This window comes from Hippoglossus stenolepis, chromosome 23 (assembly GCF_022539355.2).
Source record: "Hippoglossus stenolepis isolate QCI-W04-F060 chromosome 23, HSTE1.2, whole genome shotgun sequence".
In the NCBI taxonomy this organism is placed as follows: domain Eukaryota; kingdom Metazoa; phylum Chordata; class Actinopteri; order Pleuronectiformes; family Pleuronectidae; genus Hippoglossus; species Hippoglossus stenolepis.
Genome location: NC_061505.1, coordinates 15,279,914 through 15,303,780, shown reverse-complemented (window position 1 = coordinate 15,303,780; position 23,867 = coordinate 15,279,914). Strand labels below are relative to the sequence as shown.

Below are 23,867 nucleotides of genomic sequence, written 5' to 3'. Positions count from 1 at the left end.
TTCCGCTCTTGCAAATATTTCACAATAAAAAAACCTTTTTAAACAAGGGAATGGATTCCATCAACAGAAACACTGGAGTGCTTTTATTTTGAAAAGGGTTACTCGACAGTGAAGAGTGCGAGATCGACCGGTAGATCGCGATCGACGGGTTGGCGACCACTGGTGTAGAGGATCATACACAATGTGCTCGATCTGTCCCAACACTTAGAATGTGATTTGCTGTTGCATAACAATGGAAGCAAAGGTTTTGATTTCTGTTTTACCCAAATAACACAGCCTATCTCAGATTACAAAGCATTATGTCAATAACCATGATTGGGTGAAGCAGGGACAAAGCTGGAGATGAGATGAAATCTACAAAGACTGGATAAATCACCCATTTTCCATTAATTTTTTAGTATTAAATTATGTGTTTATTCTTGCTTAGACTGCAGGTTACTTACCCGCTGACACACAGTTATAGTTTCAACCAACAGGCAGGTATCTTAGTCTGACAGTCAGGAAGAAGCGTAAAACCTCAGGACTGAGTAAATACATGAGACAACACACTGAGCCGCTGTAAAGTAATGAACAGCTGTCTCGTACTAAAACAAACATGGGTGGTAACCATGAACCGCAATCTTCACTGAAAGAATCCATACTGAGGTAAAAACTGTCCGTCTCTGCTAACATCACGAATGCAGAGGCGTGGGCAGCAGATACTCAGTGTGATTTTTAATAACTGGGCCGACTTACGAGATCAGCAGAAAGTATATTACTACAGGATACAGTTTGTGAAAGCCACTAAGTAAGAAGTCAATATTAATCAAGGCTGGATTTACCAACAGTCCTGGGGCCCGACACCTTATACTTCCTGGTTGTGTAATTAATTACCGATGTGTTTGAGGATATGCTCTGCTGAAGCACAATTTAAAAAGTGAGATGTAGGGCTCCTGCATCTTGTAGACCTGCACTTTCTCCAAATCGACCTATGCTACCTTTTATATTTCAATGAATAATATGCTTACACTCTGAAAACATGGACCACAGTAGTATTCCCAGGAACATGTGTTTGTGCTGCATATGAATAGTATACAGGCTGGGCTATGGAAGACGATTGTGTTTTAATAACGACTACATCAGATATCTTAAAGGCCCACTGAACCTTGAATGACTCGTCTGCATATTTGACTTGACGGTTGTTCTATCACTGCTGTCAGGGGAAGCTCATTTACTCTGTTATTGCATAAACAATGTGACAGGCTCCTTCCCGCTAATGAAAAGTTGAGTTCATAAGTAATAAAACACCCACATGTGCATTTTGCTGCAATAGTCTTAAGGTCATTACACACCGGGGTCGTTTTTTTCTGGATGATTGATTCGTGCATTATTTTATGTTACACAGCGGAAAAAGTAACATTGTTGTTTTTTGCAGTAAGAGCTTTTTCTGAGCTTTTCGCACTGTGAATAAAAGCATCAGCCTATCATCGCTCTCTGTAGTAGTTTAGGGTGTATAACTTTCCTCAAATAGATTGGGGCAAGAGTGGTATGTTCTGCAGAGACCCAGTTCTGCAGAGATCCTCTGAAAACAGCTTATGTCTTAATCAGGGTCGCAGTCGATCGTCGGCTTCTCTTTCTCTACATTGTAAAATGTTTTGGTGAATACGGTAACAATTTTAACAATTATTTTGATTGCAAAAGATTCAGAGTTATTTCTAACTAATTAGATTTCACACTCCTGCTGTGCAAAGGCCTTCAGTTGTTGGGGTTTGACCAGTAGCTTGTGCTCGCTGCCTGGCTCCCCTGGTTCTAGATCTGCAGAAAACATGGTCCCTGAGTGGTAACATGAAATAAAAGTAGAAATAAATGTCTAATTCCACAGTTTTAATGTTTTTTTTAATCGTTTCATTCTTCTTCAGATCGACTCGTAGAAACTAATTTGATCCTCTCTCGGGATCAAGGCAGCAGTTTGAAAAGTCTTAAATGTTCCCATCCTCAGACAGATTTAAATGTGTGGAGCGGCCTGCACAGTAAAAAGCTCAGATTGAAGCTTCCTCCTGGCAAAGATGCTGCATATCCTCAGGATGTGTGTCCCCCAAAAAATATATTCATGAATTTGATCGGATAAAAGAGACACTAAGTTACAGCTCAGTGGGGCTTTTTGCATAACTGAATCCAAATGCCTTTTCAGTAGATGTGAACAATTAGGAGTTTGAGGGGATTTTTCTAATCAAGTTGTGAGAGAATCTTGATATTTTTTTCTATCTGATAGCGGCGGGTTCCGTGGTGACACGTCCGTCAGTGCCCGTCAGTCCCTCCGTCAGTCCCTCCGTCAGTCCCTCCGTCCTGCTCTGGGAAGGTGGCCAGGCCCTGCTCGTTGACAGCGGCTTTGATGAGAACAGAGCAGACGTGGGGGGGAATAGAGATGCGTGAGCCGTGCAGAATGTAAATGCTCTCTGGATCTGGATGTCCAGTCATTCAACAGAGTCATCCGAATGTTGAATGCTGAACAAGTTTGTTCCCGGACTGACAAACAAACAGAGATTATGTTAAGTCATTAAGTTCCTTGCAGGGGTGACGTGGTAAAGTAGGAGCCACTTTCGCAGTACAAATATTATTCGGTGGTTTAACTTCTCACATTGCTTTTCAAAAACGAAATGTTTCTCTCTGACATTTGATAGGATCCCTCTATTGGTTGAGAGAACTCTGTTTAGTGACCAAATAATTCAACTTAAGGTCCAATAGCTGCCCTGTTACAATCCTCCTACTGTTTACAGCAGTGCGCCACTAGGAAAACAGTGCTCATGTATGATATGCAGCATTATATTGATGAATCCCACATTCTTTTGAAAACATATCAAATGACTAAACCCAGAACATAAAGCACAGATTGGAAAATGAATGCTTTCAATCCTGCAGTGTGTGTGTGTTTGTGTAACATGGAATGACGTCTTGTTGTCCTGCTCACTTTGAACAGTTCCCCGTCACTCAGGTTTTCTGTCTCTGCTCTCATTCTGCGTGTGTGATAAATGATTAATGTTGTGTCGTTATAAAAATGCTAACAGACATTTGCATTCCTCCTCACTTTCGACGATCATAGAACCAAAGCTTACTCTGTTATTATCCCGCGGTATAAATCGCTCCTGGACAAAAGCCTCAACTGAATCTGTAAATTATCACTGTTACTTTAGGAGGTAGACTAATGGCACCCGGAACATAAAATGATAATGTCAGAAGAGGCAGGAAACATATCAAATCAGCAGAAAGATGACAGAGACTTGGTGAGATTGAGCAGGGAACCAGGGCTGGGACGTTGGTTATTCTGGAAGTAAGGCTGTCGCGAGTCTTCAAAGCTATAAATCCTTCTGACCTTTGCCTTTATGGTCAAGATTTGATTCTTTTCCATTTAAACATTCATTTGTCAGCAGTTACTGCCAGGCCATTGTTCAACTCTCAATTTGTAAAGATCAACCGATCATCTGCTTTCTGCCCAAACTGCCATTTGCATTTCAGTTTCTTCTTTAAATTGACAGAAAGAAATACTGGGACAGTCAGTAATTCTGCTTTTGATTTTCAAAAGTATAAATTGAGGACATCGTTCAATTTTTAATTCCGAATCAAAATCGCTGCACCCTTATGGAAGCCATGATGATACATTTAGTCATAGGTCATGTCTTTAAAAAAACAGCACTGACTTCTCATTGCTTACAGTATATATACAGTATAAACTGTTTCCTGCATTTTAACAAAATAAGAGACTATTTATTGGACTCTTTCCTATGTGGGTTTGGGTCTTTTTTATTATGCCTTTTTTGTAATGTCTGGCAGCACCTACTGCCACAATAATGGAGTTTGGAATCTGAATATTTTGTTTCGGTTTCTACATTACAAAGACCATCTCTTTTCTAGTCTAGAGTCCTTCAGTAGTCCTGTGTGTTTTCATTTGAACCCTACGCCGCAGCTCCCAGCTCTTGTTTTAACTGCTGGCAACTTTCCTGCAACATAATGAGTTGTTTTGTATTGACTCAGGTTGAATTTGATAGGGTATATTGTTCAACAGCCTTGGACATATACGGACATCGTAATTATTTAAGAGGTTCCATAAGAAAAAGAAAAGAAAACAGTGTGTTTTCTCACAACGCGTGGCTCGGAGCTCAGCTGGGCCTGGATGGTCGTGCAGGGTGGATGAGCAGAATAACCAGCAGCACTCCTCTCACAAAAAACAATTTCTTTCTCTTTGTACCTATTGTGTTTGCTTTGAAATAAATAGCAACTCTGACAAAGTGCTCACATATAAGATGAAATCGCTTTTTAAACAAACTTCAAATGGATGTCGAACCACAGCAAGCAGGGCCTGAATAACTCATTACTGTTCAAGGTCAGGATGGAGACGGATAGATTTATTTCTTCGAATTTGTTTGCCTCCAGGACTCTAAGACTTTTTTATTTTGTAATGGGAACATAAAAGTTGATAAAAGACATCCTTGTAATTGCTTACTGCAATTTTAAATGTGATTAAATATTTATGAAGTCATTATGAGAATGTCCTTTCTAAAAGGTTTTAAAGGAGACGTAATATGTTCATAGTCATGTTCCATCATTTTAATTACTGTTATTATTTGAGAGGGATTACTTGATGTAATGTTCAGTAATGCATCACTGTCCTCGCACTGCCCATCGCTGCAGCTCCTCTCGTTTAATCTTCTGTCTGAAACACTTGGTTTCAGCTCCTGTCTCTTTTAAGGTCCAGTGTGTAAGATTTAGGTGAAAGGGATCTGTTGTCAGAAATTGACTATATAATAGTGATGTTTGCATTAGTGTGTTTCATCTCAATTGTATGAATTGTTGTTTTCTTTACCCTAGAATGGGCCATTTATATTTCAATACTTTATATTTACATCAGGAGCGAGTCCTCTCTACGGAGGCTGCCATGTTTTTTTACAGTAGCCCAGACTGGACAAACTAAAGAGTTTGAGTTTTTATGACAACTGAAGGCTACCACAGGTTCTCTTTCATTATTTCAATTTGGGCATCGTGATGTTACATGACATCCCGATGATGTGTAAGTATCAGCTGACGAGTGAGGGGGGGGGGTTTCAGGAGCTTCCCTGTTTATTGTGGGATCATCATAAGAATCGTAAGATGTTTAAGTTGTAACAATTACAATTGTTGAGGTAGACATCAATCTTAAAATTGAATTAAGTGAAGAAGTCTTTTAGAAAGTATTCTAATAGGTATACTCTCATTCTCCAATATAGTGAATGCATGTTAAAGGATCGCAACCAATGTGTATTGAAACTTGTCAGCGCTCAGAGAGAACACTTTTAAATGGACAACACTTTATAAATGAACTCAAACAGATCTTTGACATTTCCGTGCTGACATTTGCTTGTTGGGCAACACAGTAGCGTACGTGTTGGTCATTATTGTAGAGTATTTGTATTGTGACAACAAGACTTCGGCAGAGGCAGAAGGAGCTAGACAAGCAGCAAATTAAGCATTATGATGGAAATGTCAGGCAACCATTTCCTTCTGCCGAGGACGTTGTGTTATCTCCAGTGTTGTGTTTGTTGGATAGTCAAAACCTACTGAACCCATTGCCATGACATCTTGTGGAGGGGCTGGGGAAGAGAAATCCTATTAATTTAGAGTGAATCCGAATAAATGGGCAGATCCAGGAATTTTTTTTTTTGTGTTTTCCACAGAATATGTAATAAATGGTAATAAAAGTGCATGCGCACACATATTAAAGAGTGAAACAGAAGTTCACCAGTGAGAGAGAGAACAAGACAGAGAGAGAACTGCATGGCGTGCCACTTGTGTTGTGACCGTCTGCGTGGAAGGTAAAAACCTTATGGACGATGTCGATTTTGGTCCACTTTAAGAGGACTGAGCTCAGTTCATTTAAAGAGAACTATATGTGAAAACACCCTTAATGTGATGGAGGCCTGTTTTCTCATTTTGAAGTACTGAGTAGGTTCATAATTAAATTCTAATGAATAATTCAATCAATAGCAAATACACTCTATATAATATATGTGCATGGTATTGGGAATCAGTTTAACATAATAAGCTTAATAGCTTTTAGCTCTGTTTGGTAGTTAACCCCAAAATGCTCAAGTCAGTGTTGGAAAGTGTAGTTCACTTATCTATTGTGAAATGTAGGGCGATGAGGCCAGAAAGGACCTTCCACGTGATATTTTGTAATTTTTCTGTCTTAGAAAAACTAATCCCGGGATCCATTGAATTAAAGCACCGATTCTCTGTGTCCTTAAAAAATCCATTTGGCTACATTGTATGTTCAGTGGTCCATTTTTTTGCAATGAGAGATAAAAGGTGATGATTCAGTCCGTCACTCAGAACTGAAATGAATTAGACTTGTATGAATCAGACGCTTGCTCTTTTAAATGCAAGCACAACCATTTCTAAGCAATTACAAGGCTCCAGTCCAGAGAGTGAGGGAGAGCAGGCTGAGCATCAGGAGACACATCACACAGGTGCATGGGTGAGGTCATGTAGCGACATTGGGGTAAAGACGAGACCCATGCTGTCAACAATGATACTGTTTCCCGGAAGGCACGTTTGTGTAGAAAGTGAAAAAACGAACATATATAACGTAGCTTCATTCGGGTTAAAGCAGCAGCTCCTCAGAATGTCCGTGCACGTCCCCTGTGTGTCAGTAAAAGAACTCGTCTGAGAGTCTGTCTGGACGACGCAAGAGGCTCCGTCTCCTCCTCAGTCGCACACACACTCACCCAGACAGTCTGACTGTCACTGCTGCAGAATGACTCTGTGCTTTAAATTGCCTTTTTACCATCCGGCGTTGTCTGGGACAGAGAGTCTTCTGGCTCCACTCTCCATCGTCATGGCTTTTTACTGTGAGCATGCATTAAGGACTCAACTTCAACTTAATGACTGAACCATTGTCTCCTCATACTTCTTCCGCTCTCTTGCAGGGATCACGTTTTTTTTCCGGTGCCCTTTTTAAGCACAAAGGAGATCTTATTAACTTGACCCCGTTTCCACCAAGCATTAGCATGTGACCTGTATGTGAATACATTACGTCAGAGCTTTTAAACTGGGGGGGCGTGGGACAGTTGAACGATTTGCCCCGAGGGAGAAATGTGAGGCACATATACAGTGTGAGGTGAAAGACAGACACACACCAGCCGTCTATAATAACAGGAAGCTTTTCACTGTCGTTTGACCCACTGATTTGGCCCTTTGTTAACTCTGTCAGCAGTTTGAGCAGCAGATTGCAGCTATAAGCATCAAACATGGGAGTCTTTGAAATTGTACCTCAATCAAATCTGAACACACAGACATGATAGACATATTTTTAAACCCCTTGTGATTTACTCCTCCTGGGGATATATCATTACCTTTGACGTCCATCATGAATAAAAATCCACAATCCCTTAAACTCGTCCTTGTAAATCCTAGAAAAAAACTCAGTCCTCACAACCTGTAGAGCTTTCCAGAGGACTTTAACTTTCTATGTTTCCCTCCATGTCAGACTAATAATAACAGGAACAGGAAGTGCTAATAGCTAATACAACTATCTCAAAGTGGTGATTCGCCAAAATGTAAACAAATACACTGAAGACTAAACACAAGGCTCAAGTTGTGGCCCACAGCTCCACTGAAACATTATGCGTCCTATCCATCTATCCATCTATCCATCGATCCATCTATCCATCCATCCATCGATCCATCTATCCATCGATCCATCTATCCATCTATCCACCCACCCATCCACCCACCCATCCATCCATCGATCCATCTATCCTTTCAGTGTACTACTTGGTATCCCCATAGATTTATCAAACCGATTCAATCCAAGCCTTGATTGGCTTCAGATTTGGATGCGTTCGATCTAGAATCGATTAGAGATATCACTTACAGCACCAATTGTTCTAAATTTTTTGCTCGTAATTATCATTGAATTGAAGCAGTTAATTCTACAACCAACCGTCTAACCTGGTGCATTATTGAAACACAGTTCTACAGGGACAAATGACTTTATATCAGTTACTTTTTATTCATCCCTCCCGTTGGCACTTTGACTGCAAAGCCCCATCCTTGTTGTACATATTTGATTTGTTTGGGCTTTTTTGCAGCTCTGCGTGATCTTTTTCCATCAGACACATCTGCCTTCAGGCCCGGCAGTGCCTTCTGCCACGTGTAAGCTTGGAGACTTCGATTGTGTCACCACTGTGATCTGATCTCAGTGTGTCACCTGACCACATCTAGCAGGAAATGTGTTTTTTTTGCCACTTCCAAATGGCCGCGCTCTAAGGCAGAGTGAAAACTCCTGCTGTGAAAGGAAGCGGCCGGATTTGATGTGAAATTAGAAGCTATTACTGATGATGCACTCAGCAGTTGTGAAAAAAGAAGAAAGCATTTGAGGGAGAAGCTGAAACCGTGTCTACCTGTGAATGTCGAATTCTCTATTTTTGAAAGTTCAAAAAAAAAAATCCCTTTCAACAATTCCAAGTGTGAGCGAGGTGCAGCTTTTTTCAACAAGCACTTTATTTTAAGCATACTGACTTTTTGAAGTGGAAATCTTTCAATTACAAAAGGTCTATTTAGTTGCGGTGGCTTTTAATACTAACCGGTCACAAGTAATCAAATGTGTTTAGCACTTATCCTTTTTGTGTGTGTGTGTGTGTGTGTGTGTGTGTGTGTGGACAAAACAGTGGTTTTTAAGCATTTTCTGACAGCAGATCAGTTTGATATGTGTTGGGCTCCACTGGCACAGTCAGTAGCAGCTGCAGTGAGTTGTTGGATGAAAAGGTGCAGGCAACAAGCGGCTCACCTCCCAACTTCTCAGCCAGGTTCCCTCTTTAAATGTTCCCCGCTGCTCACAGAATGGGTGGAGGAAAATATTATGATCAACAAACTTCTCTATTAAAACTGTTTAACAGTCTTTTGCTGCCCCCAGAATTCTACCAGCAACATTAGGGGTGTGGGGCTGTTTTAGCCTTTGTATTTGAAGTTGTCCTTATAAACCACAGCACAGTGCATGATGGTATTTTCAAAGATGCATTGTGGTAGACAATGAGTCCACTGACTAATGTATAACAAATCTCACTAAACAGTCAGACAGCATGACAAAATGGCAAACTCACTACTCACTATTTAAAGCCAATGAGTCTGAGACTACTTTTTTGTTTTTAGAAGAAAGGATCGTCTGTTGATGGGCAGTTTGAGGTAGCAGGAAGAGATTCTTCGAATTGTGAAAAGGAACAAAGACTCTCACTGCAAGAGAAAACCTTTTACAAAGTAAAATATGTACTTCAACTTGTCGAGCTACGTGACGTTAGAAAAATGCACAGAGCACAATCCACAGTCCATCGGGGGCTTCAGTAGGGGAGAGGGAAACCAGTGGAAGAGTGATGAGCCGTAATCTTCATCTCCCTGGGTGTTGCGGTGGTGGTTGTTGAAAATTCACTGCAGCATCCTGCAGCTGGGCTTTACTTTGCCCTGCCTTTGTGGAGGGAAACAATTTCAAGGCAGAGCTACAGCAGGTGACCAAACAAATACAATAGAGGTCACATTAGGTCGGTAAAATGTGTGAGCATTTGAAGCATTATGATTTGGATTTTAAAACCTTGATAAACGTTAAACCCGCAGTTGCTTCTGCAAAAGCCACTGCGACAAAGTAGCCACAGTTTGTTATGAATGAGATGACCTCACAACTGCCTTATCCCAGTGCCACCTGTTTCTTTCACACACAAGTTCTAGTGCTAGCTGTTCTCGTAGCACCACCAGCTGCTGTAGATGAGGAATATATATTCATCTCTCAAACAGCGGATCATTTTACACTATCTCTCATCACAGACAACTTTAATCCACAACTCAGGACGTGCATCAGATTTTTAAAATGTACTGTTTTAGTGGAGAACTTGGCCTTACTGTGAAACCCCGCTTCAGGGTAAAATATTAAAAATACAAAAAATGAGACAATAATCATGATAAAGAAAGTACAGCAAAGAGCAGCTGGATGAACAGAGAAATTATTACATGGTGCGATGCAACCTCATGTTTTAAAGTAATCATGTCCAAAATCTGAATATAACTGAAATTAAATCAAAGTAAGTGTAAAGGAGTCATTTTCCAACATTTGACTATTTGTTCATTAGGATTTATTTTGGGCATTAGCCTCTATTGACAGGACAGTAAGTGTTAAATGGGGAGAGAGACTAGCGCAGCAAAGGGCCGGGTCAGAAATGAACCCGCCGAGTTTCAGGGGTAAACAGCGTAGCAGCAGAATCCAATTCAATTGAAGAAACCAGTGACCAAAGCTTCAGACATAATTAAACAACAGAAAAAACATAACATGCCTCACGTCACCGTCACGTACGAGCTCACTAACATTCCTTTTTTCGTTCCTTTCTTAACACAGAGGCCTGATATCCTTGAATTCGAGCTACACCTACTACCTGGAACCTGTCAGCGGTGAGGACCCTCTTCAACACTCCCTGCTGAATGCTGAGGAACTACCAATTAAGGGAGGAAACTGTGGCCACGGTCATCACACTGCACAGTCCAACCATTTCTCTGACCTGCTCAGACCATTTCACTTAAGGGTGAGTCTCACAGACACGTATTTTTTGGATAATAAGTAGAAACTTTATGAGTTGTTTACCTGATTGAAACATAAGTAATGTGGCGAAACCTAAAAGCAAGCTATTGTTTGGTTTGGGTTAGGATTCTATATTTTGGCAAAACTTTATTCTGAAGCCTCCGATTTTAATATTTCTACTGTGTAAACACACATTGCTCCACATACTGAAACCTATTGTATTTTTTGGTTAGCCCTGACTATGGAATATTCAAGATACAGCTTCCTGCATGACCTGTGTTGTTAGGAGGGTTTCACCCTTATGTTGCTATATCCATTTTGGATCTGGTTCCCAGTTGGCAACACATCCAGCTTCATTAAAGTCAAGTATCAAAAATAACCATTGAAACTTAAAATTCCCTTTAAATTTTGGGGGGAAATGTAGAAAACATTCATAGTAGCCTGGTTAGTTTTAGGCAGGTGCTGACCTTTACTTCCTCATGTTAAAATAACTGTAAAATGCTAACTCTGCCCACTTTGACTAACAGCCACAGTGGCTATTAAGTGGCAATCACTGCATAATAAATATTAAGACGTAGTGTTATAAAGGTATTACAAGCATACAGTTGTTATAAAGTCAGTGAGTTTAATAATCACTCAGTTACACAGCAAAAGCTAGATCTAAAGTTTGCAAGCATGGAGAAGTAAAAAAAACCAAAGTGTATTGAACTGAGCAATGTTGGCTTTTGTGAGAGAGAGTAGTCATGATATGCTCCCAGATATATTCACTTCAGTAATACTGTTCCGACTGATTGTAATACTATGTACCAAGCTGAATGGGTTGGTGGAATGTTCCCTTCTCATCAGTAGCAGATACATCTTCGTAGAACAATACAGCCCAGGGTTCAGTGTCTGTGATTTTAACAAGTCATTCCCACCTCGCAGTGGGATCAGTCAAGCTCTGCATATTAAAAGAGACCTGTTTCGCAGTCAGTCCATTGAGAAAGACACAAACATAATGCTACATTTATTTCCTCTAACGTAATGGACTGGGTCATAATTTTCTTTTGGTTTATTTATTATGTAGCTAAATGAAATCACCAATCACATGTGCACATTTGGCTCTGCAGCGGAATGCTCTTTATTGAATCGGTCTTGGTGCCACTTAAGGGCTCAAAATGACTCCCGATGCCTGGAGATGAAGGGAATTATGGCTTTGACTCAGCTGTCCAGGTTGGTTTGGGCCACGGATATGAGGCCCCAAACCGAACTAAACACAAGTCTAGCTGCCTCATGATGCTGAATCGTTGCCTCTGCCTTCATTTGTCTCCGCTGCCCGGACAAACAGTCAGTCTTTCAGTTTCCTTCTCGCATTTATTCACTTTCCCCGTTTCCATTCTCAATCACTTTAAACTGTTTTCTCTGCTCCTTATATGCTAAACCCCTCTTAGTTGTCCACGAGGGCGATTGTTCTCTTTCTCTGTTTCTTTATCTCCCTCCCTCCTGCACTTGGCCCCTTGGCTCTCCCAATTCCCACCGCAGGCACCCATTAATCCTGGGCTGTTATGCAGAAATGCCAGCCACAGCAGACCCCAGACTGTCCTAAGGCGTTTGCCACTATTTGCTTCTCAAATGAATAATGTGATGAGTGAATGCATTACTGTGTGTGTGTGTGTTTGTGTACATTCAGTACACACCGTTCACACACACACACACAATGTACTGTGTGTGTGTGTGTGTGTCTGCCTAGCTCCACAGGCTGCCTTCACAACTCCACAGATTCCCCGCCAATCTGCAATATTGGTGTTAAATCCAGACCGAGCCACGGTGGTGGTCCCCTCACATGTAAATCAATAGATTTAATTACAGCGGAGCCTTTCCTTAATTGTGGTAATCATGTATTAGGAAGGTGAAGACTGAATGATGGAAGGATATAAGGAGTCATACAGCTTTGTTAACACAGCAGCATGAATGACTTGCGAAGATTAGGATTTTAAAACTAAACACAAGCTTATAAGCTTTTTAAATCAGTCAATTCTATTGACATAAAATGTTTTTTTGGGAAGGTATTTATTTTACAGTCTCATACTGGCTCCAGTAAGCTTTGAAATTCCAAGTTTTTATTCTGTTCTTTTCCCTTTCAAATATCTATAGTGGAAATAGATCAATAAAAACAGCTTAAATTATGTTTGTGTTAGTTATGTGTTTCATGGCATTTACAAGAAGTTATAATTGCTTCAGAACTTCTCTCTTTCCTTCATATTCGTTCAGCTTTATGCAAATATTCAACGTGTTTGAAGTTAAATCTGCGTGGTTTTCACTGAGCAGCATTAATCTGCTTTTTTCTGTTGGTTGCACAAACAAAACGAGAGCCAAGCTCCTTAGCTGAGCCTTAGTCCTGCTGTCCTCACTCACAGTTCACTAATGGGGCGTTCATTCAGAACCGACACCTGCATCAGAGGTCTCATGTGATGTCACTGTATATGAACTTCCAGCCAGTCAGAGAAGAGAACGCTCAGCAGCCAGGGTACATCATATCAGTCAAGTGTCCTGGTGAGTTGTTGGAGTGCGTCCTCCTCCATTTATGTTTAACAAATAATGTGTGTAACGATATACACCACTTAACTGACGACCTTGCTTTCTAGCAAAACTCATTTCAGGATAGCGCGTCAAAAATCCTATTACGATATTTGTCAATAATTACAAACTAAACAAAGATGTGAAAGAATAGTTGACTTATTTAAAAGTCAGCGTGCGTGGAATCACAAATTATTGAATCAGATTCAGCTGCTTGAACACTTATACACAGCATCACATCGCTGCTATAGTTAATGGGGTGGGGGGGCTGTAGTTGATTTTTCATGCTGGACACCATAGCAGGTTAACAGCCATTAACCATTATACTACCATATTTTATACTTATAGGAACTATACTTGTGTCTATTAAAGTAATTACAGTGACACATTGCTCATGGAGAAAAAGTTGGATGGAAAATGAATATGAACCTCTGGGTTAATGACATCAACTAAAGCTAACATGACTCAGGATTGCTCAAACCTGGAGTCCAGTCAATGAAAGCCGACCGGAGGTGTGAGTTCGAGCTACTTTCATTTATAGAAGCCACTCAGACATTTTGAGTTTGCTGTCGACGAGAAGAATCTGCTGAGATTCTTGTCTGTGATTACTTCATTGGGTGTGCACTGACGTTCACAGTCAAACAAACTTTGTGTTGGTCCAGCTATGATGACTCCCGATGTCACAAGACCCGTTTCAACTGCCGCCTGTCAATCATCCCTGAGTCTGTGCGTCAGTCAAACAGTCACGCCCCTAGAACTACCACACTTAGAGCTCTAATATCTAAATAATTTGTTTTTTTCAGATGGACCACTAATGATTAGAAGGAGTGAATTTAGCAAATAAGACCGTAAAGACTGAGTATTTCATGGGAGAACCCCTGATGCAACCCCTGCCTGATCTGGGTGGTATTGCAATGTGACAGCACTTCCGCATAGGCTTCATCTTTTTTGAGCTACGTCCACTATTTACAGACATAGTCACAACACAGGAAGCTCAGAGTAATCGCTAAAGGCTTAAAGGAGCTGGTGAACTTCTCTGTTTATGAGTCAAGCGAACACACATCATGGTGCATGGAGCAAAGTGACACCACAGAGGAAGCTGCTGTTCTCCAGAAACACATCACTGTGTCGGAAGTTTGCTGAAGAGCAGCTTAACTCTCTGCACTCAACACTGCTGGAAAATGTAATGAAACTAAGACTGAATTGTTTGGGAAGAACACGCAGCTGCAGTTCAGTGGAGGGAGCTTCATCTTTCCTTATAATGTCAGGGAGGCTGTTCACCTGCTGGAGATCAGTAGAAGTTGATGAAACAGCAGGACAATGACCCTGAGCTTTAAAGTAAATCCACTACAGAATGAGTTCAAACAAAGAAAATCCACCTTCTGAAGTGATCCAGCCAGAGTCTGGACCTTAACCCAGGAGAGAAGCTGTGGAATGAGCTCAGAGGTCCAGAGAACAAGTCTGAGTAGAAGCAGCTCTGCAATGGAAGCTAAGATAATAAAAGATATTGGCTAAGGTTGTTGCTGCTAAAGGACGACCAACCAGTTATTAAAACAGTTCACCTTCTTTATCCCCAGCACTGGGAGTGTTTAATAGATGTGTTCAGTTAAGAAACAAAAAATGAGACAACTTGAAAGTATTAGATTACACACATTCTGTTTGTCCTAACTTGTGACTCATTTCGAAAGGTTCCTTAAGTGTGACTTGCCACTTACATTCAGTCCATCATGAATCATACATTTATTAAAATGAATAGAAAAAAAGGTTTCAAATACTCTGAATCCTCATATTATGTTCTTTAGTACTGTAATTGAGTGATAGTAAGCAAATAGCTTATTCAGCACGCAGAGCCAATTTACAGTTATATCTCTATTTTGTCTGAAGGGCAGCCCATTGTGGCCGACATAAAAACTCCCTCTTATATATTGTAGTATACATTTTTTTTATAGCATAGTATTGTGGAGCATACCATGAACAACGGATGCTGCATTGACCACGTTCCCATTGTTCTTTGTCTTTCTCTTTTCATGTGTCAGGTTAAACGGAATGCCTGGGGCACCACTAAGTACATGGAGCTGTACATCGTGGCTGACAACACACTGGTAAGCTCACGCTAACAATCCACCTACTCCACCCACCTCCACTATAGCATATTCCTCTGCGCGGTACATCAGCGGGACCACATTTAACCGCCTCGTGTCCAATGACCATCAAGTGACACATTGGCATGGAAACAGGGTCCACATCTTACTCAATTAGCTCATTCCAGCTAATGGAGCTCCTTTTGTACTCGGAGCTCCACGCTGACATCATAGTCACAGCGAGGCGAAAGCATGTGGAGACGAGCCAGAAGGATTTGCCTGCTTCATGAGAGAGCAGATTCAGATGGAACCAAAAGGTGGAAGGGCCTTTAAATAGACACTAAGCTGCAGTGAGGAGATGCTGTATCTTTATAAAAGACGGTTTAGGATTCTGACTGCTACGTAATGTCATAGTTAGAGCACATGGTGACCAATATGGACGGTCTGCTCTTGTCCTTGTGTAATTGGCGTAATTATGATGATGGACCAATGCTTTAAAGTGGTGACGCAGGGCTGGTTGCGGTGCGTGGTGTTTTCACGGGTCATTAGTCTCTGCAGGTGAACTTTAGAAAGGATTTTCAATAACATTTTATTTATTTGCCTGATCGCAGACCTCAGTCACGCCTCTAATACTCCTCCATCTCCCCTGTCCTGCAGTTCAAGCGGCAAAATAAGGACTACGAAAAGACCAGGACAAGGATAATGGAAATTGCCAATTACGTGGATAAGGTAAGGCTGATGGGTTCTCCTGCTGCCGACGGCAATTCTCCGGAGAACAAACAGCTCCATTCAGCAAACTAATAGATATTGTTGTACAGTCATCACATATCTTGATGTCATCTATTACCGATCTCCTCTGAAGTTTGTTGTCTTTGCTTTTCAGAATAAATGATTAGTGAATGAAAAGTGCACACAAACGTCTACCGTCGCATTAAGCCTCTAAAGGATTTAATCAATACTGTCCTTCAACAGTGCCTTAGGGGAGATTGAGAGAGAAATTGCCTTATGTGACCAGACTGTGTGATGGGAGCTTATGACATGATTGAGGACAAACCTGTGTGTATGTGCAGGGAAGATACTGTATTTGCTTTGTGTGGGTTCAGTTCTACAGGGCTCTGAACATCCGCGTGCCTCTGATCGGACTGGAGGTTTGGACCGAGAGGGACCAGTGTATCGTCACGGAGGAGCCCAACGCCACCCTCTGGTCCTTCCTGCAGTGGAGACAGAAGCTGAAGTCGCGCAAGAAACACGACAACGCGCAGCTGCTCACGTGAGCGACAGCCACACAAATACATACACAGTTTACACCGATAATCCAAACCGCACTGTTGCAGACAATGTTGTTGCTTGATTTGCAAATATGTTGTTATAGAGACAGGCAACAGCAACCCTCATTTTCAGCTGCACAGGCCTACATGTTAGCGGGCTGGAGACTGTGATTGAAGGGAGATTGTGCCACTTTTGAAAACTATCACAGATGTTCTCCGACAAATTAAACTCGAACTTATAAGTAGTAAAACACTGGATTCATGTGTTGCCATAGCTTCACTCGCCCATGACCATTTGGCCCATCTCTGTCACATCACAAAAGAAGAATAAGATAACACTGTACCTCATCAGCAGACATGTTTCCTGTTTCCAGGGCAGCAGGTGCTGTCGAGGGAGCAGGAAGTGTTCTCATATCTCATATTTCCCAGTGTGTGAGGACAACCAAATCTGCAGCTCTGCGTTTCAGCAGCTATAAGTAGTAAATCCCATCTATTGTAAAGTCAAACAGGTGAAGACATACAAGTGTCATATGATCAAACATGCCAACAGTTCACCCACATTATCTAAACTAGAAACTAAACCACCATTTAGAAAGTGAACAAACCTTGCTGACAATCCCTCATTACACAGTACAACTGTTACAAGTTGAAGTTTTGTTTACAACCTGCTTGATGTATTCTTGCTATTATATTACCTGAGGGAACAATTACCAAAACTATTCAAATGAGACCATATTGTCGTGGGTTGGCGATCCTGGAAATGTTAGCAAGGCTCGCAGGCTACGCTAAGGATAAAAATCCAGCCTATACAACCCACCCCCCCATCTGCCCTCTCGTCAAAGCTACGCTCCCAAAACACGTGGACGTGGCACTGAGAGCACAGACTGGGTGCACGCAGGCAGGCATGTCATCAGGTCCCAATTAAAGGCCACAGACACCCGATTTTTTTCTGTCGGGACCAGGAACAAATAAGATAAAAAAGTGTTACAACTTACCAACCCTACGTTTGATTACATGTTTGATGAATAAGACCAAATCGATATCAAAGCCTGGTAATGGTCCTAAAAGCGGACAGGTAAAGACTGAGAAGCGACAAGAAAGAAAATCATTGCATCCAAATAGCCCAGCGCTCCAGGGAAGATAAGTTCACCTGTGTGTCATAGTGGAACCTGCAACATTAAACACAGGGTTCATGTGAAACTGTTGTGAAACCCTCCCTGTTCACACCCGTCCCATAGCGACAGCCCATAAGCCACCACGTTCCATTTCCAAGAGCACAGCCAAAGCCCTTACAGGGTGAATTTAATGAATGGAAGTGAATGAAGGAGATGCCTTTCACTGTGAAAAATATTGTATTGCAGAAGTATTCTTGTGAAACAAAATCACGGCAGTAAAATTTCCATCTCAGAAACTATATTTTTATATATTTATATATATATATACAGCTTTCTTAGTGGGGCATGTACCTGCCTATTACATAGACTGCACCACAGGCAGGGTAGTTTTGTTTTTGTTTTTGAGAGAGAAGCTGCAGATTCTCTGCCCTCCTGATGTTAATACATGTGTTCATAATCATGATTGTACCTCCTACGTACACCTCCTATCCCCCCGATGAGCCTCTGTGTGGCTCTAATGACGTGCACACTCCCAGCTTTGGGTCGGTTCCGTTCATATTCCATGTGTAAATTGACAAATGATTAGTTAAACTGGAATTTTATGAAGCAAAGATCTCGCTTCAGTTGGCTGTAATTGGCCCGAACAACTCGGCATGCCCGCAACAGCAGCCTCACAGCACGCAGACACACACACACACACACACACACACACGCGCGCACACACACAGATTTATCCATAAGCAGTAAATTGTTGGCCCCTCTTGCTCTATAATTAGTTGTGCTGATACCACAGGGCCTGTTTTGTTTTGATTCATCGAACGGGGCTTGATTTTGTTTTCGGATGCTAAGTGACAACTGCCAGGAGAGCACATGGTGGATTGAGGTTCCTCGCACGCCCCCCTCTCTCCCACATCTGAAAGGCTTATCATGTCTGTCACCATGCTCCGAAGTAGCATCTGCAATCAATGTGCATCCACTGTGAAGCTGTAAGTGAACAGGGAGGAGATTATGGTTAATGATCTCTCTCTCTCTCTCTCTCTCTCTCTCTCTCTCTCTCTCTCTCTCTCTCTTTTGTCCGTGCGTGTGTGCTTGCATGTGATAGGGGTGTGATTTTCAAGGGGACAACTATCGGCATGGCACCGCTGGAGGGGATGTGCAGCCTGGAAAACTCTGGAGGCATCAACGTGGTATGTAGGAATACATTTCTGTTTTTCCCCGACTCTATCATTTCTCCTCTCAGCTTTTCTTTCCTCTTACTCATAAAATCTTAGTCCTGTATCTTTTTTTTGCCACATTCCCAAGAACGTCCTCCAAAGTTGTTTTTCTCTGGATGTTGTGCCTGAGGGTTGGGTTAATTGGTGACTCTAAGTTGCCTGTGGGTGTGAATTTGAGTTTGTGTCATGGCGACCTGGAGTCTTACTCAATGGTGCTGAACGCTCATCACTAAGAGTTGACTCTTAAGAGCCTTTCAAACTGCTCAGTCCCTTTCACTGGGGGGGTAGTAGGTGAGGGAAGTGGCATCCAGGTTCATGAATGATCGTCCTTGTCTACAGTGATTGGTTGACTGTCTCATTGAGTTATTATTTATTCATTTGCATAATAATGTTTACACTTCAATCTTAGTTCCGAGAGTGTTCAGCCATGTGGGCACTCATGTGAGGTGGAACAGGCACAATGTCAGTATGTTAACATGCTCTCAATCTCAATGTTAAAGTACACATAGGGTCATGAGTACTTATGAATATTTAATGTTATAGAGAAATCCTTAACTGTTGGTAAAGGTTTCTTAAGTATCTTTCCTACTGATGCTCCCCAAAAGTGAAGCCCATGTTTCTCGATCGCCACCTGGTGGCTGGCTGCAGTACAGGTCATAAATCCTGCCTCCTCTATGTTAGTGGATGGGACATGGACCAAACTAAAATCGCAAAGCTGGTTTCTGTCTCTTCATGTAGTTCTCATCACACTGATGTATGATCAAGTGATTGCTTTAAAGATATTTAAAAAATGGCGTGTAACGTCCTGATTGACAGCTGGGACTATCGGCAGGATCTTGATCTCCAAATGAGCAAGATGGCAGCGTTGTTATATGGAATGTTTTGGAATAATAATCAATAATCAATGTGTGTATAAGCACCCCATAACACACATGACACAGTGAGGTAGGATCACTAAAGGTGCAGTACACCTCGACTGTGTCTAATTTGATTTAATTCTGATATTCAGTTTCATTTTATTCATGCACAGCTCAGCTCTCTAGCAGCTTTCTGCTGCATTAGATGGTAAAGAGACCGAAAACAAAAGTGGAGAAAAAAATTCAATCTATAATGAGCCACAGAGTATCCAGCTGAGTCAATGGGACATTTCGGTACTGGACTGTTGTCCTGCTGGAGTCTCTGCACACTGCTGCTGTGCACTCTGCAGTACTGTCTGTTTCTTGATGCTTCTACCTCTTGTGGTGTTATGGTTTTAATGTTGTTTGATTTCATGTCTTTTGAATGTTGAATGAATGGATGTTGAACTACTTTAAATCAAGTCTCTTTAACTTAACAGGACATGAGATGAGATGAATCCTAATTCATCTAAAAATACTGAAATATACTGTGATTATTTTATATATATATATATATATATATATATATATTGTCATGATGATAAAAAATATATGACAATAATGAAATGATCTATTCTACTTTATGAGAACATAACTTTGAGAACATTACTTTGTTCTTGGAATATTTTCCCTCATAAAATCACAATAAAATTACAAAGTTCTACTCTAAAACTCCAACCTACCTTCATAATATAATGATCTCTTGTTAAAAACACCATCAAATGTCTCCTTAAAGCACACCTATCAGAGCTTTTATGCCTTTTTAATAGTCATAGAAGATTATGGACTATTGACTTTAGTTAGTATCACAGGTTTATGTACACTTGTTTGTCCAGGAGGCTATTGAAAGCATAACATTATGTATTGCTTTAAAATTTTAAAAGTGTGTGTGTTTGTGTGGGTGTGAGTATGTGTGTGTGTGTGCATGCGTGCACTTTTCCTTTGTACTATCTGAACTTAAAAAAAACTTATGACCAATGAATAAGAAATAAAGGTTTGTGAAACTAATTCAAACCCTCTTCTCTTAGAATAAGGATCACTATATTATTTCATGATATTGAACTAGAGCTAAACTAGCTCAGAATTTGGTAATTGTCTAATTTGGACAGAATGCATCCCCCCTGCTTCTCTCTAGCTAAGCTAGGCTAACTATATCCTGACTCCTGCTCTGTACAGAGACATGACATGAACGTCCCTAGCATCCGTTGGGGTTCTCTAATACCTGCTGGTGGTTGGCAACTTAAAATCAAGCTTGTGCGGAAACATACAGACCTTCAAACATACAAGTGATAGTCACCATCTCGTCGTATGTTCTAAATTAGCAAAATATCCAACAACTCTACAACCCCATAACTAATCAGACATGTGTGGGGTTGTGTTGTCTCAACAAGTTTCAAAACTTGTGTTAATAAAGTTGGTAGATATTTATCAGTGAGATGTCAGTTTGTCCATTTACCCCGTCTTACCTACAGCTTATATCACAGTCCTATCTAGTGTAGTCTAATGCATGACAAAAACTATTTTTTAAATACAGACAATACTCTGTCGTCAAACGATAAGATGGTATTCTGTAACTGTTCTTTTTTGCAGTTTCACTCATCTCCCCCACATTGTTGTTTGTCTTACTCTCTTTATAGGGGAACTTGTTTGCCGGCAAGTTTCTTCCATCTTACATTTGAATAGTTTTGTTTTCATCTGGAAAATTTAACTCACTCAAGGGAGGAAATGCACCGGAGATGTTCCGGTAACATTCATATCTCGCCTGGTTTCCCCGCAGCTTTAAAATGTCCACTCTGTACCATTATTCAGCTTGTGTAACTGTATGGCTTCGTATACATGTGCAGCGGTGGACTGGATGGATGCGGCCACAGAGATTGATAGCTTTTCCATGCTTGATTTGCCTCTAATAGGCTGTCCGCTCTCCTGTTGGCAGGGGTGGCCTGTGGAATCCAAATGCCCTGTGGCTGACCGAGCTGTGAAGTCACTGCTCGCCACAGAACACACACACACACACAAACACACACACGTTCCCTCTGTGCTGTGGCCCATGGTTGCACTGTAACACATCCCCATTTTATACAGTATGCATTATTCAGAGGGGGACTTAAGAGTGAATGACAGCATTCTGTGGATCAAAGAGGAGCTAAATACATACATCTACACTGTTTGTGTGTGTATGTGAGTGTGTGTGTGATCATGCATCCTGTAAGTCTGAGTTTCTTATCATTACTAGGACATTCTACCAGTTTGTTTTCCTCCTACACAAGCTTCAGTTTAACCTCAGATAACCTTAACAAACATAAGTACTGATTCTGCTCCTTAAACTCCTTGCACCCATCTTGTTTTGGGCAGTGTGATCTGTGGGGTCACCATTTAACCAAATATTGTTATTCTGCAATGGGCAAGTTCCTGTTTTGTCAAGTCGCTGTTAGCTACTGTCGGTTCTTAGGCTGGCAGTATTGGTCATTTTGAGGACATACAAAATAACAAAGACGATGGATGGATAGCTGTGAAATCTTTTTTTTAATGCTCCCCAGAGGATGAATTCTTATGACTATGGTCACTCAGATTTTTCCTCTCGCGCTTTCCCTTTAGGATGAATTTTAATGACTAAAGAACTAAAGCTCTGGTGCCTTTATCAGGTGATTCTGTATTACTGTATTACTCTAATCTGATACTATAAATACTGCGAATGTTCCCAACACCTTCAGCTAGTGTTAGCGTGCATACACACTAAACTCCGATGGTAAACATTATCCCTCTACAAACCATCCATCAGCATGTTAAAACCATCATTTAACATAAAACTCAAAGTGCCTTAATGTCTTCGTGGTGCAGCTACTGTGATGTGAGGTCAACCTCCTTTTAAGCTTTGTGTAAATCCCATCAGCACTTTGCCTCCTTCGGGAAAACTGAAAGAAACACAATCAACACATTACATTACATTACATTTCATTTAGCTGACGCTTTTATCCAAAGCGACTTACAATAAGTGCATTCAACCATGAGGGTGCAAACCCAGAACAACAAGAATCAAGAAAGTACTATTTCTTCAAGAAAGCCAAACTACAAAGTGCTATAAGTAAGTGCCATTTAAGTGCTACTAAATTGTTAGTTTAAACTTTTAATCAAGGTATAGTCTGCGACGGAAGATGTGCAGACTTTCTGCTGTCCTGATGTCATTGGGGAGCTCATTCCACCATTTAGGAGCCAGGACAGCAAACAGTCCTGATTTTGTTGAGTGGTTAGCTCGCAGTGAGGGAGTAGCAAGCCGATTGGCCGAAGCAGAGCGGAGTGAACGGGCTGGGGTGTAACGTTTGACCATGTCCTGGATGTAGACTGGACCCGATCCGTTCGCAGCACGGTACGCAAGTACTTATGTTTTGAAACGGATGCGGGCAGCCACTGGTAACCAGTGAAGGGAGCGGAGGAGGGGAGTAGTGTGAGTGAATTTAGGTTGAAGACCAGTCGAGCTGCTGCATTCTGGATGAGACCTGTCAACAGTCTTGTGCATTTGTGTTGATTTTATTTCATAAAAGGGCCATTAATGAAGCAAAAAATTAAAATATAAAGAAACAACAGATGCAGAAAGGTGGTATATGTTGGTATGATATGGTAATTTTATTGATTAAACAATACATAGACTCAAATAATATGCTCTCAATCAATTCTAGGTTTCAGACAGTTATTATCTTGCCTCATATGGTGCTTACATGGTAAATATTCATAAGTTTGTGCTTGATGAAGTTACCACTCACTAAATAATACATACACTATGAACACTGAATGGGTCGATAGGGTGCCACAGCTCGGTTCTGCCCTGGGGCCTGGATAGAGGGTAAATCCAGCCCTGGAGCATAGTACCGTACATAGAATAGTCCCAGATTGTATGTATTCATACAGCCGTACCTCTTTTTCCTAAGCCCTCCCTGTATCTCACCCCCGCAGGACCACTCAGAGCTGTCCATTGGTGCTGCTGCCACGATGGCCCACGAGATCGGCCACAACTTCGGTATGAGCCACGACCACGAGGGCTGCTGCGTCGAGGCCTCGGCTGAGCAGGGAGGCTGCGTCATGGCTGCTGCCACCGGGTGAGCCGCAGGCGCCGTGTCAGGCTTCAGCACAGACCTGCCCTCACTGGGATGTTGTTGCTTACAGCATAACATACTG

At 41.4% G+C, this 23,867-nt stretch overlaps 1 protein-coding gene across 1 annotated transcript in view; it reads left to right on the top strand.

The window, feature by feature from the left end:
* Nucleotides 1-23,867, top strand: part of adam19a (ADAM metallopeptidase domain 19a) — a 199,833-nt gene that overhangs the window by 135,338 nt on the left and 40,628 nt on the right. Inside the window, exons 6-11 of the mRNA XM_035148187.2 lie at nt 10,388-10,571; nt 15,160-15,225; nt 15,862-15,933; nt 16,308-16,474; nt 18,690-18,774; nt 23,646-23,788. Coding sequence (XP_035004078.2) covers nt 10,388-10,571; nt 15,160-15,225; nt 15,862-15,933; nt 16,308-16,474; nt 18,690-18,774; nt 23,646-23,788 — 717 coding nt within the window. The remainder of the gene's footprint in view (nt 1-10,387; nt 10,572-15,159; nt 15,226-15,861; nt 15,934-16,307; nt 16,475-18,689; nt 18,775-23,645; nt 23,789-23,867) is intronic.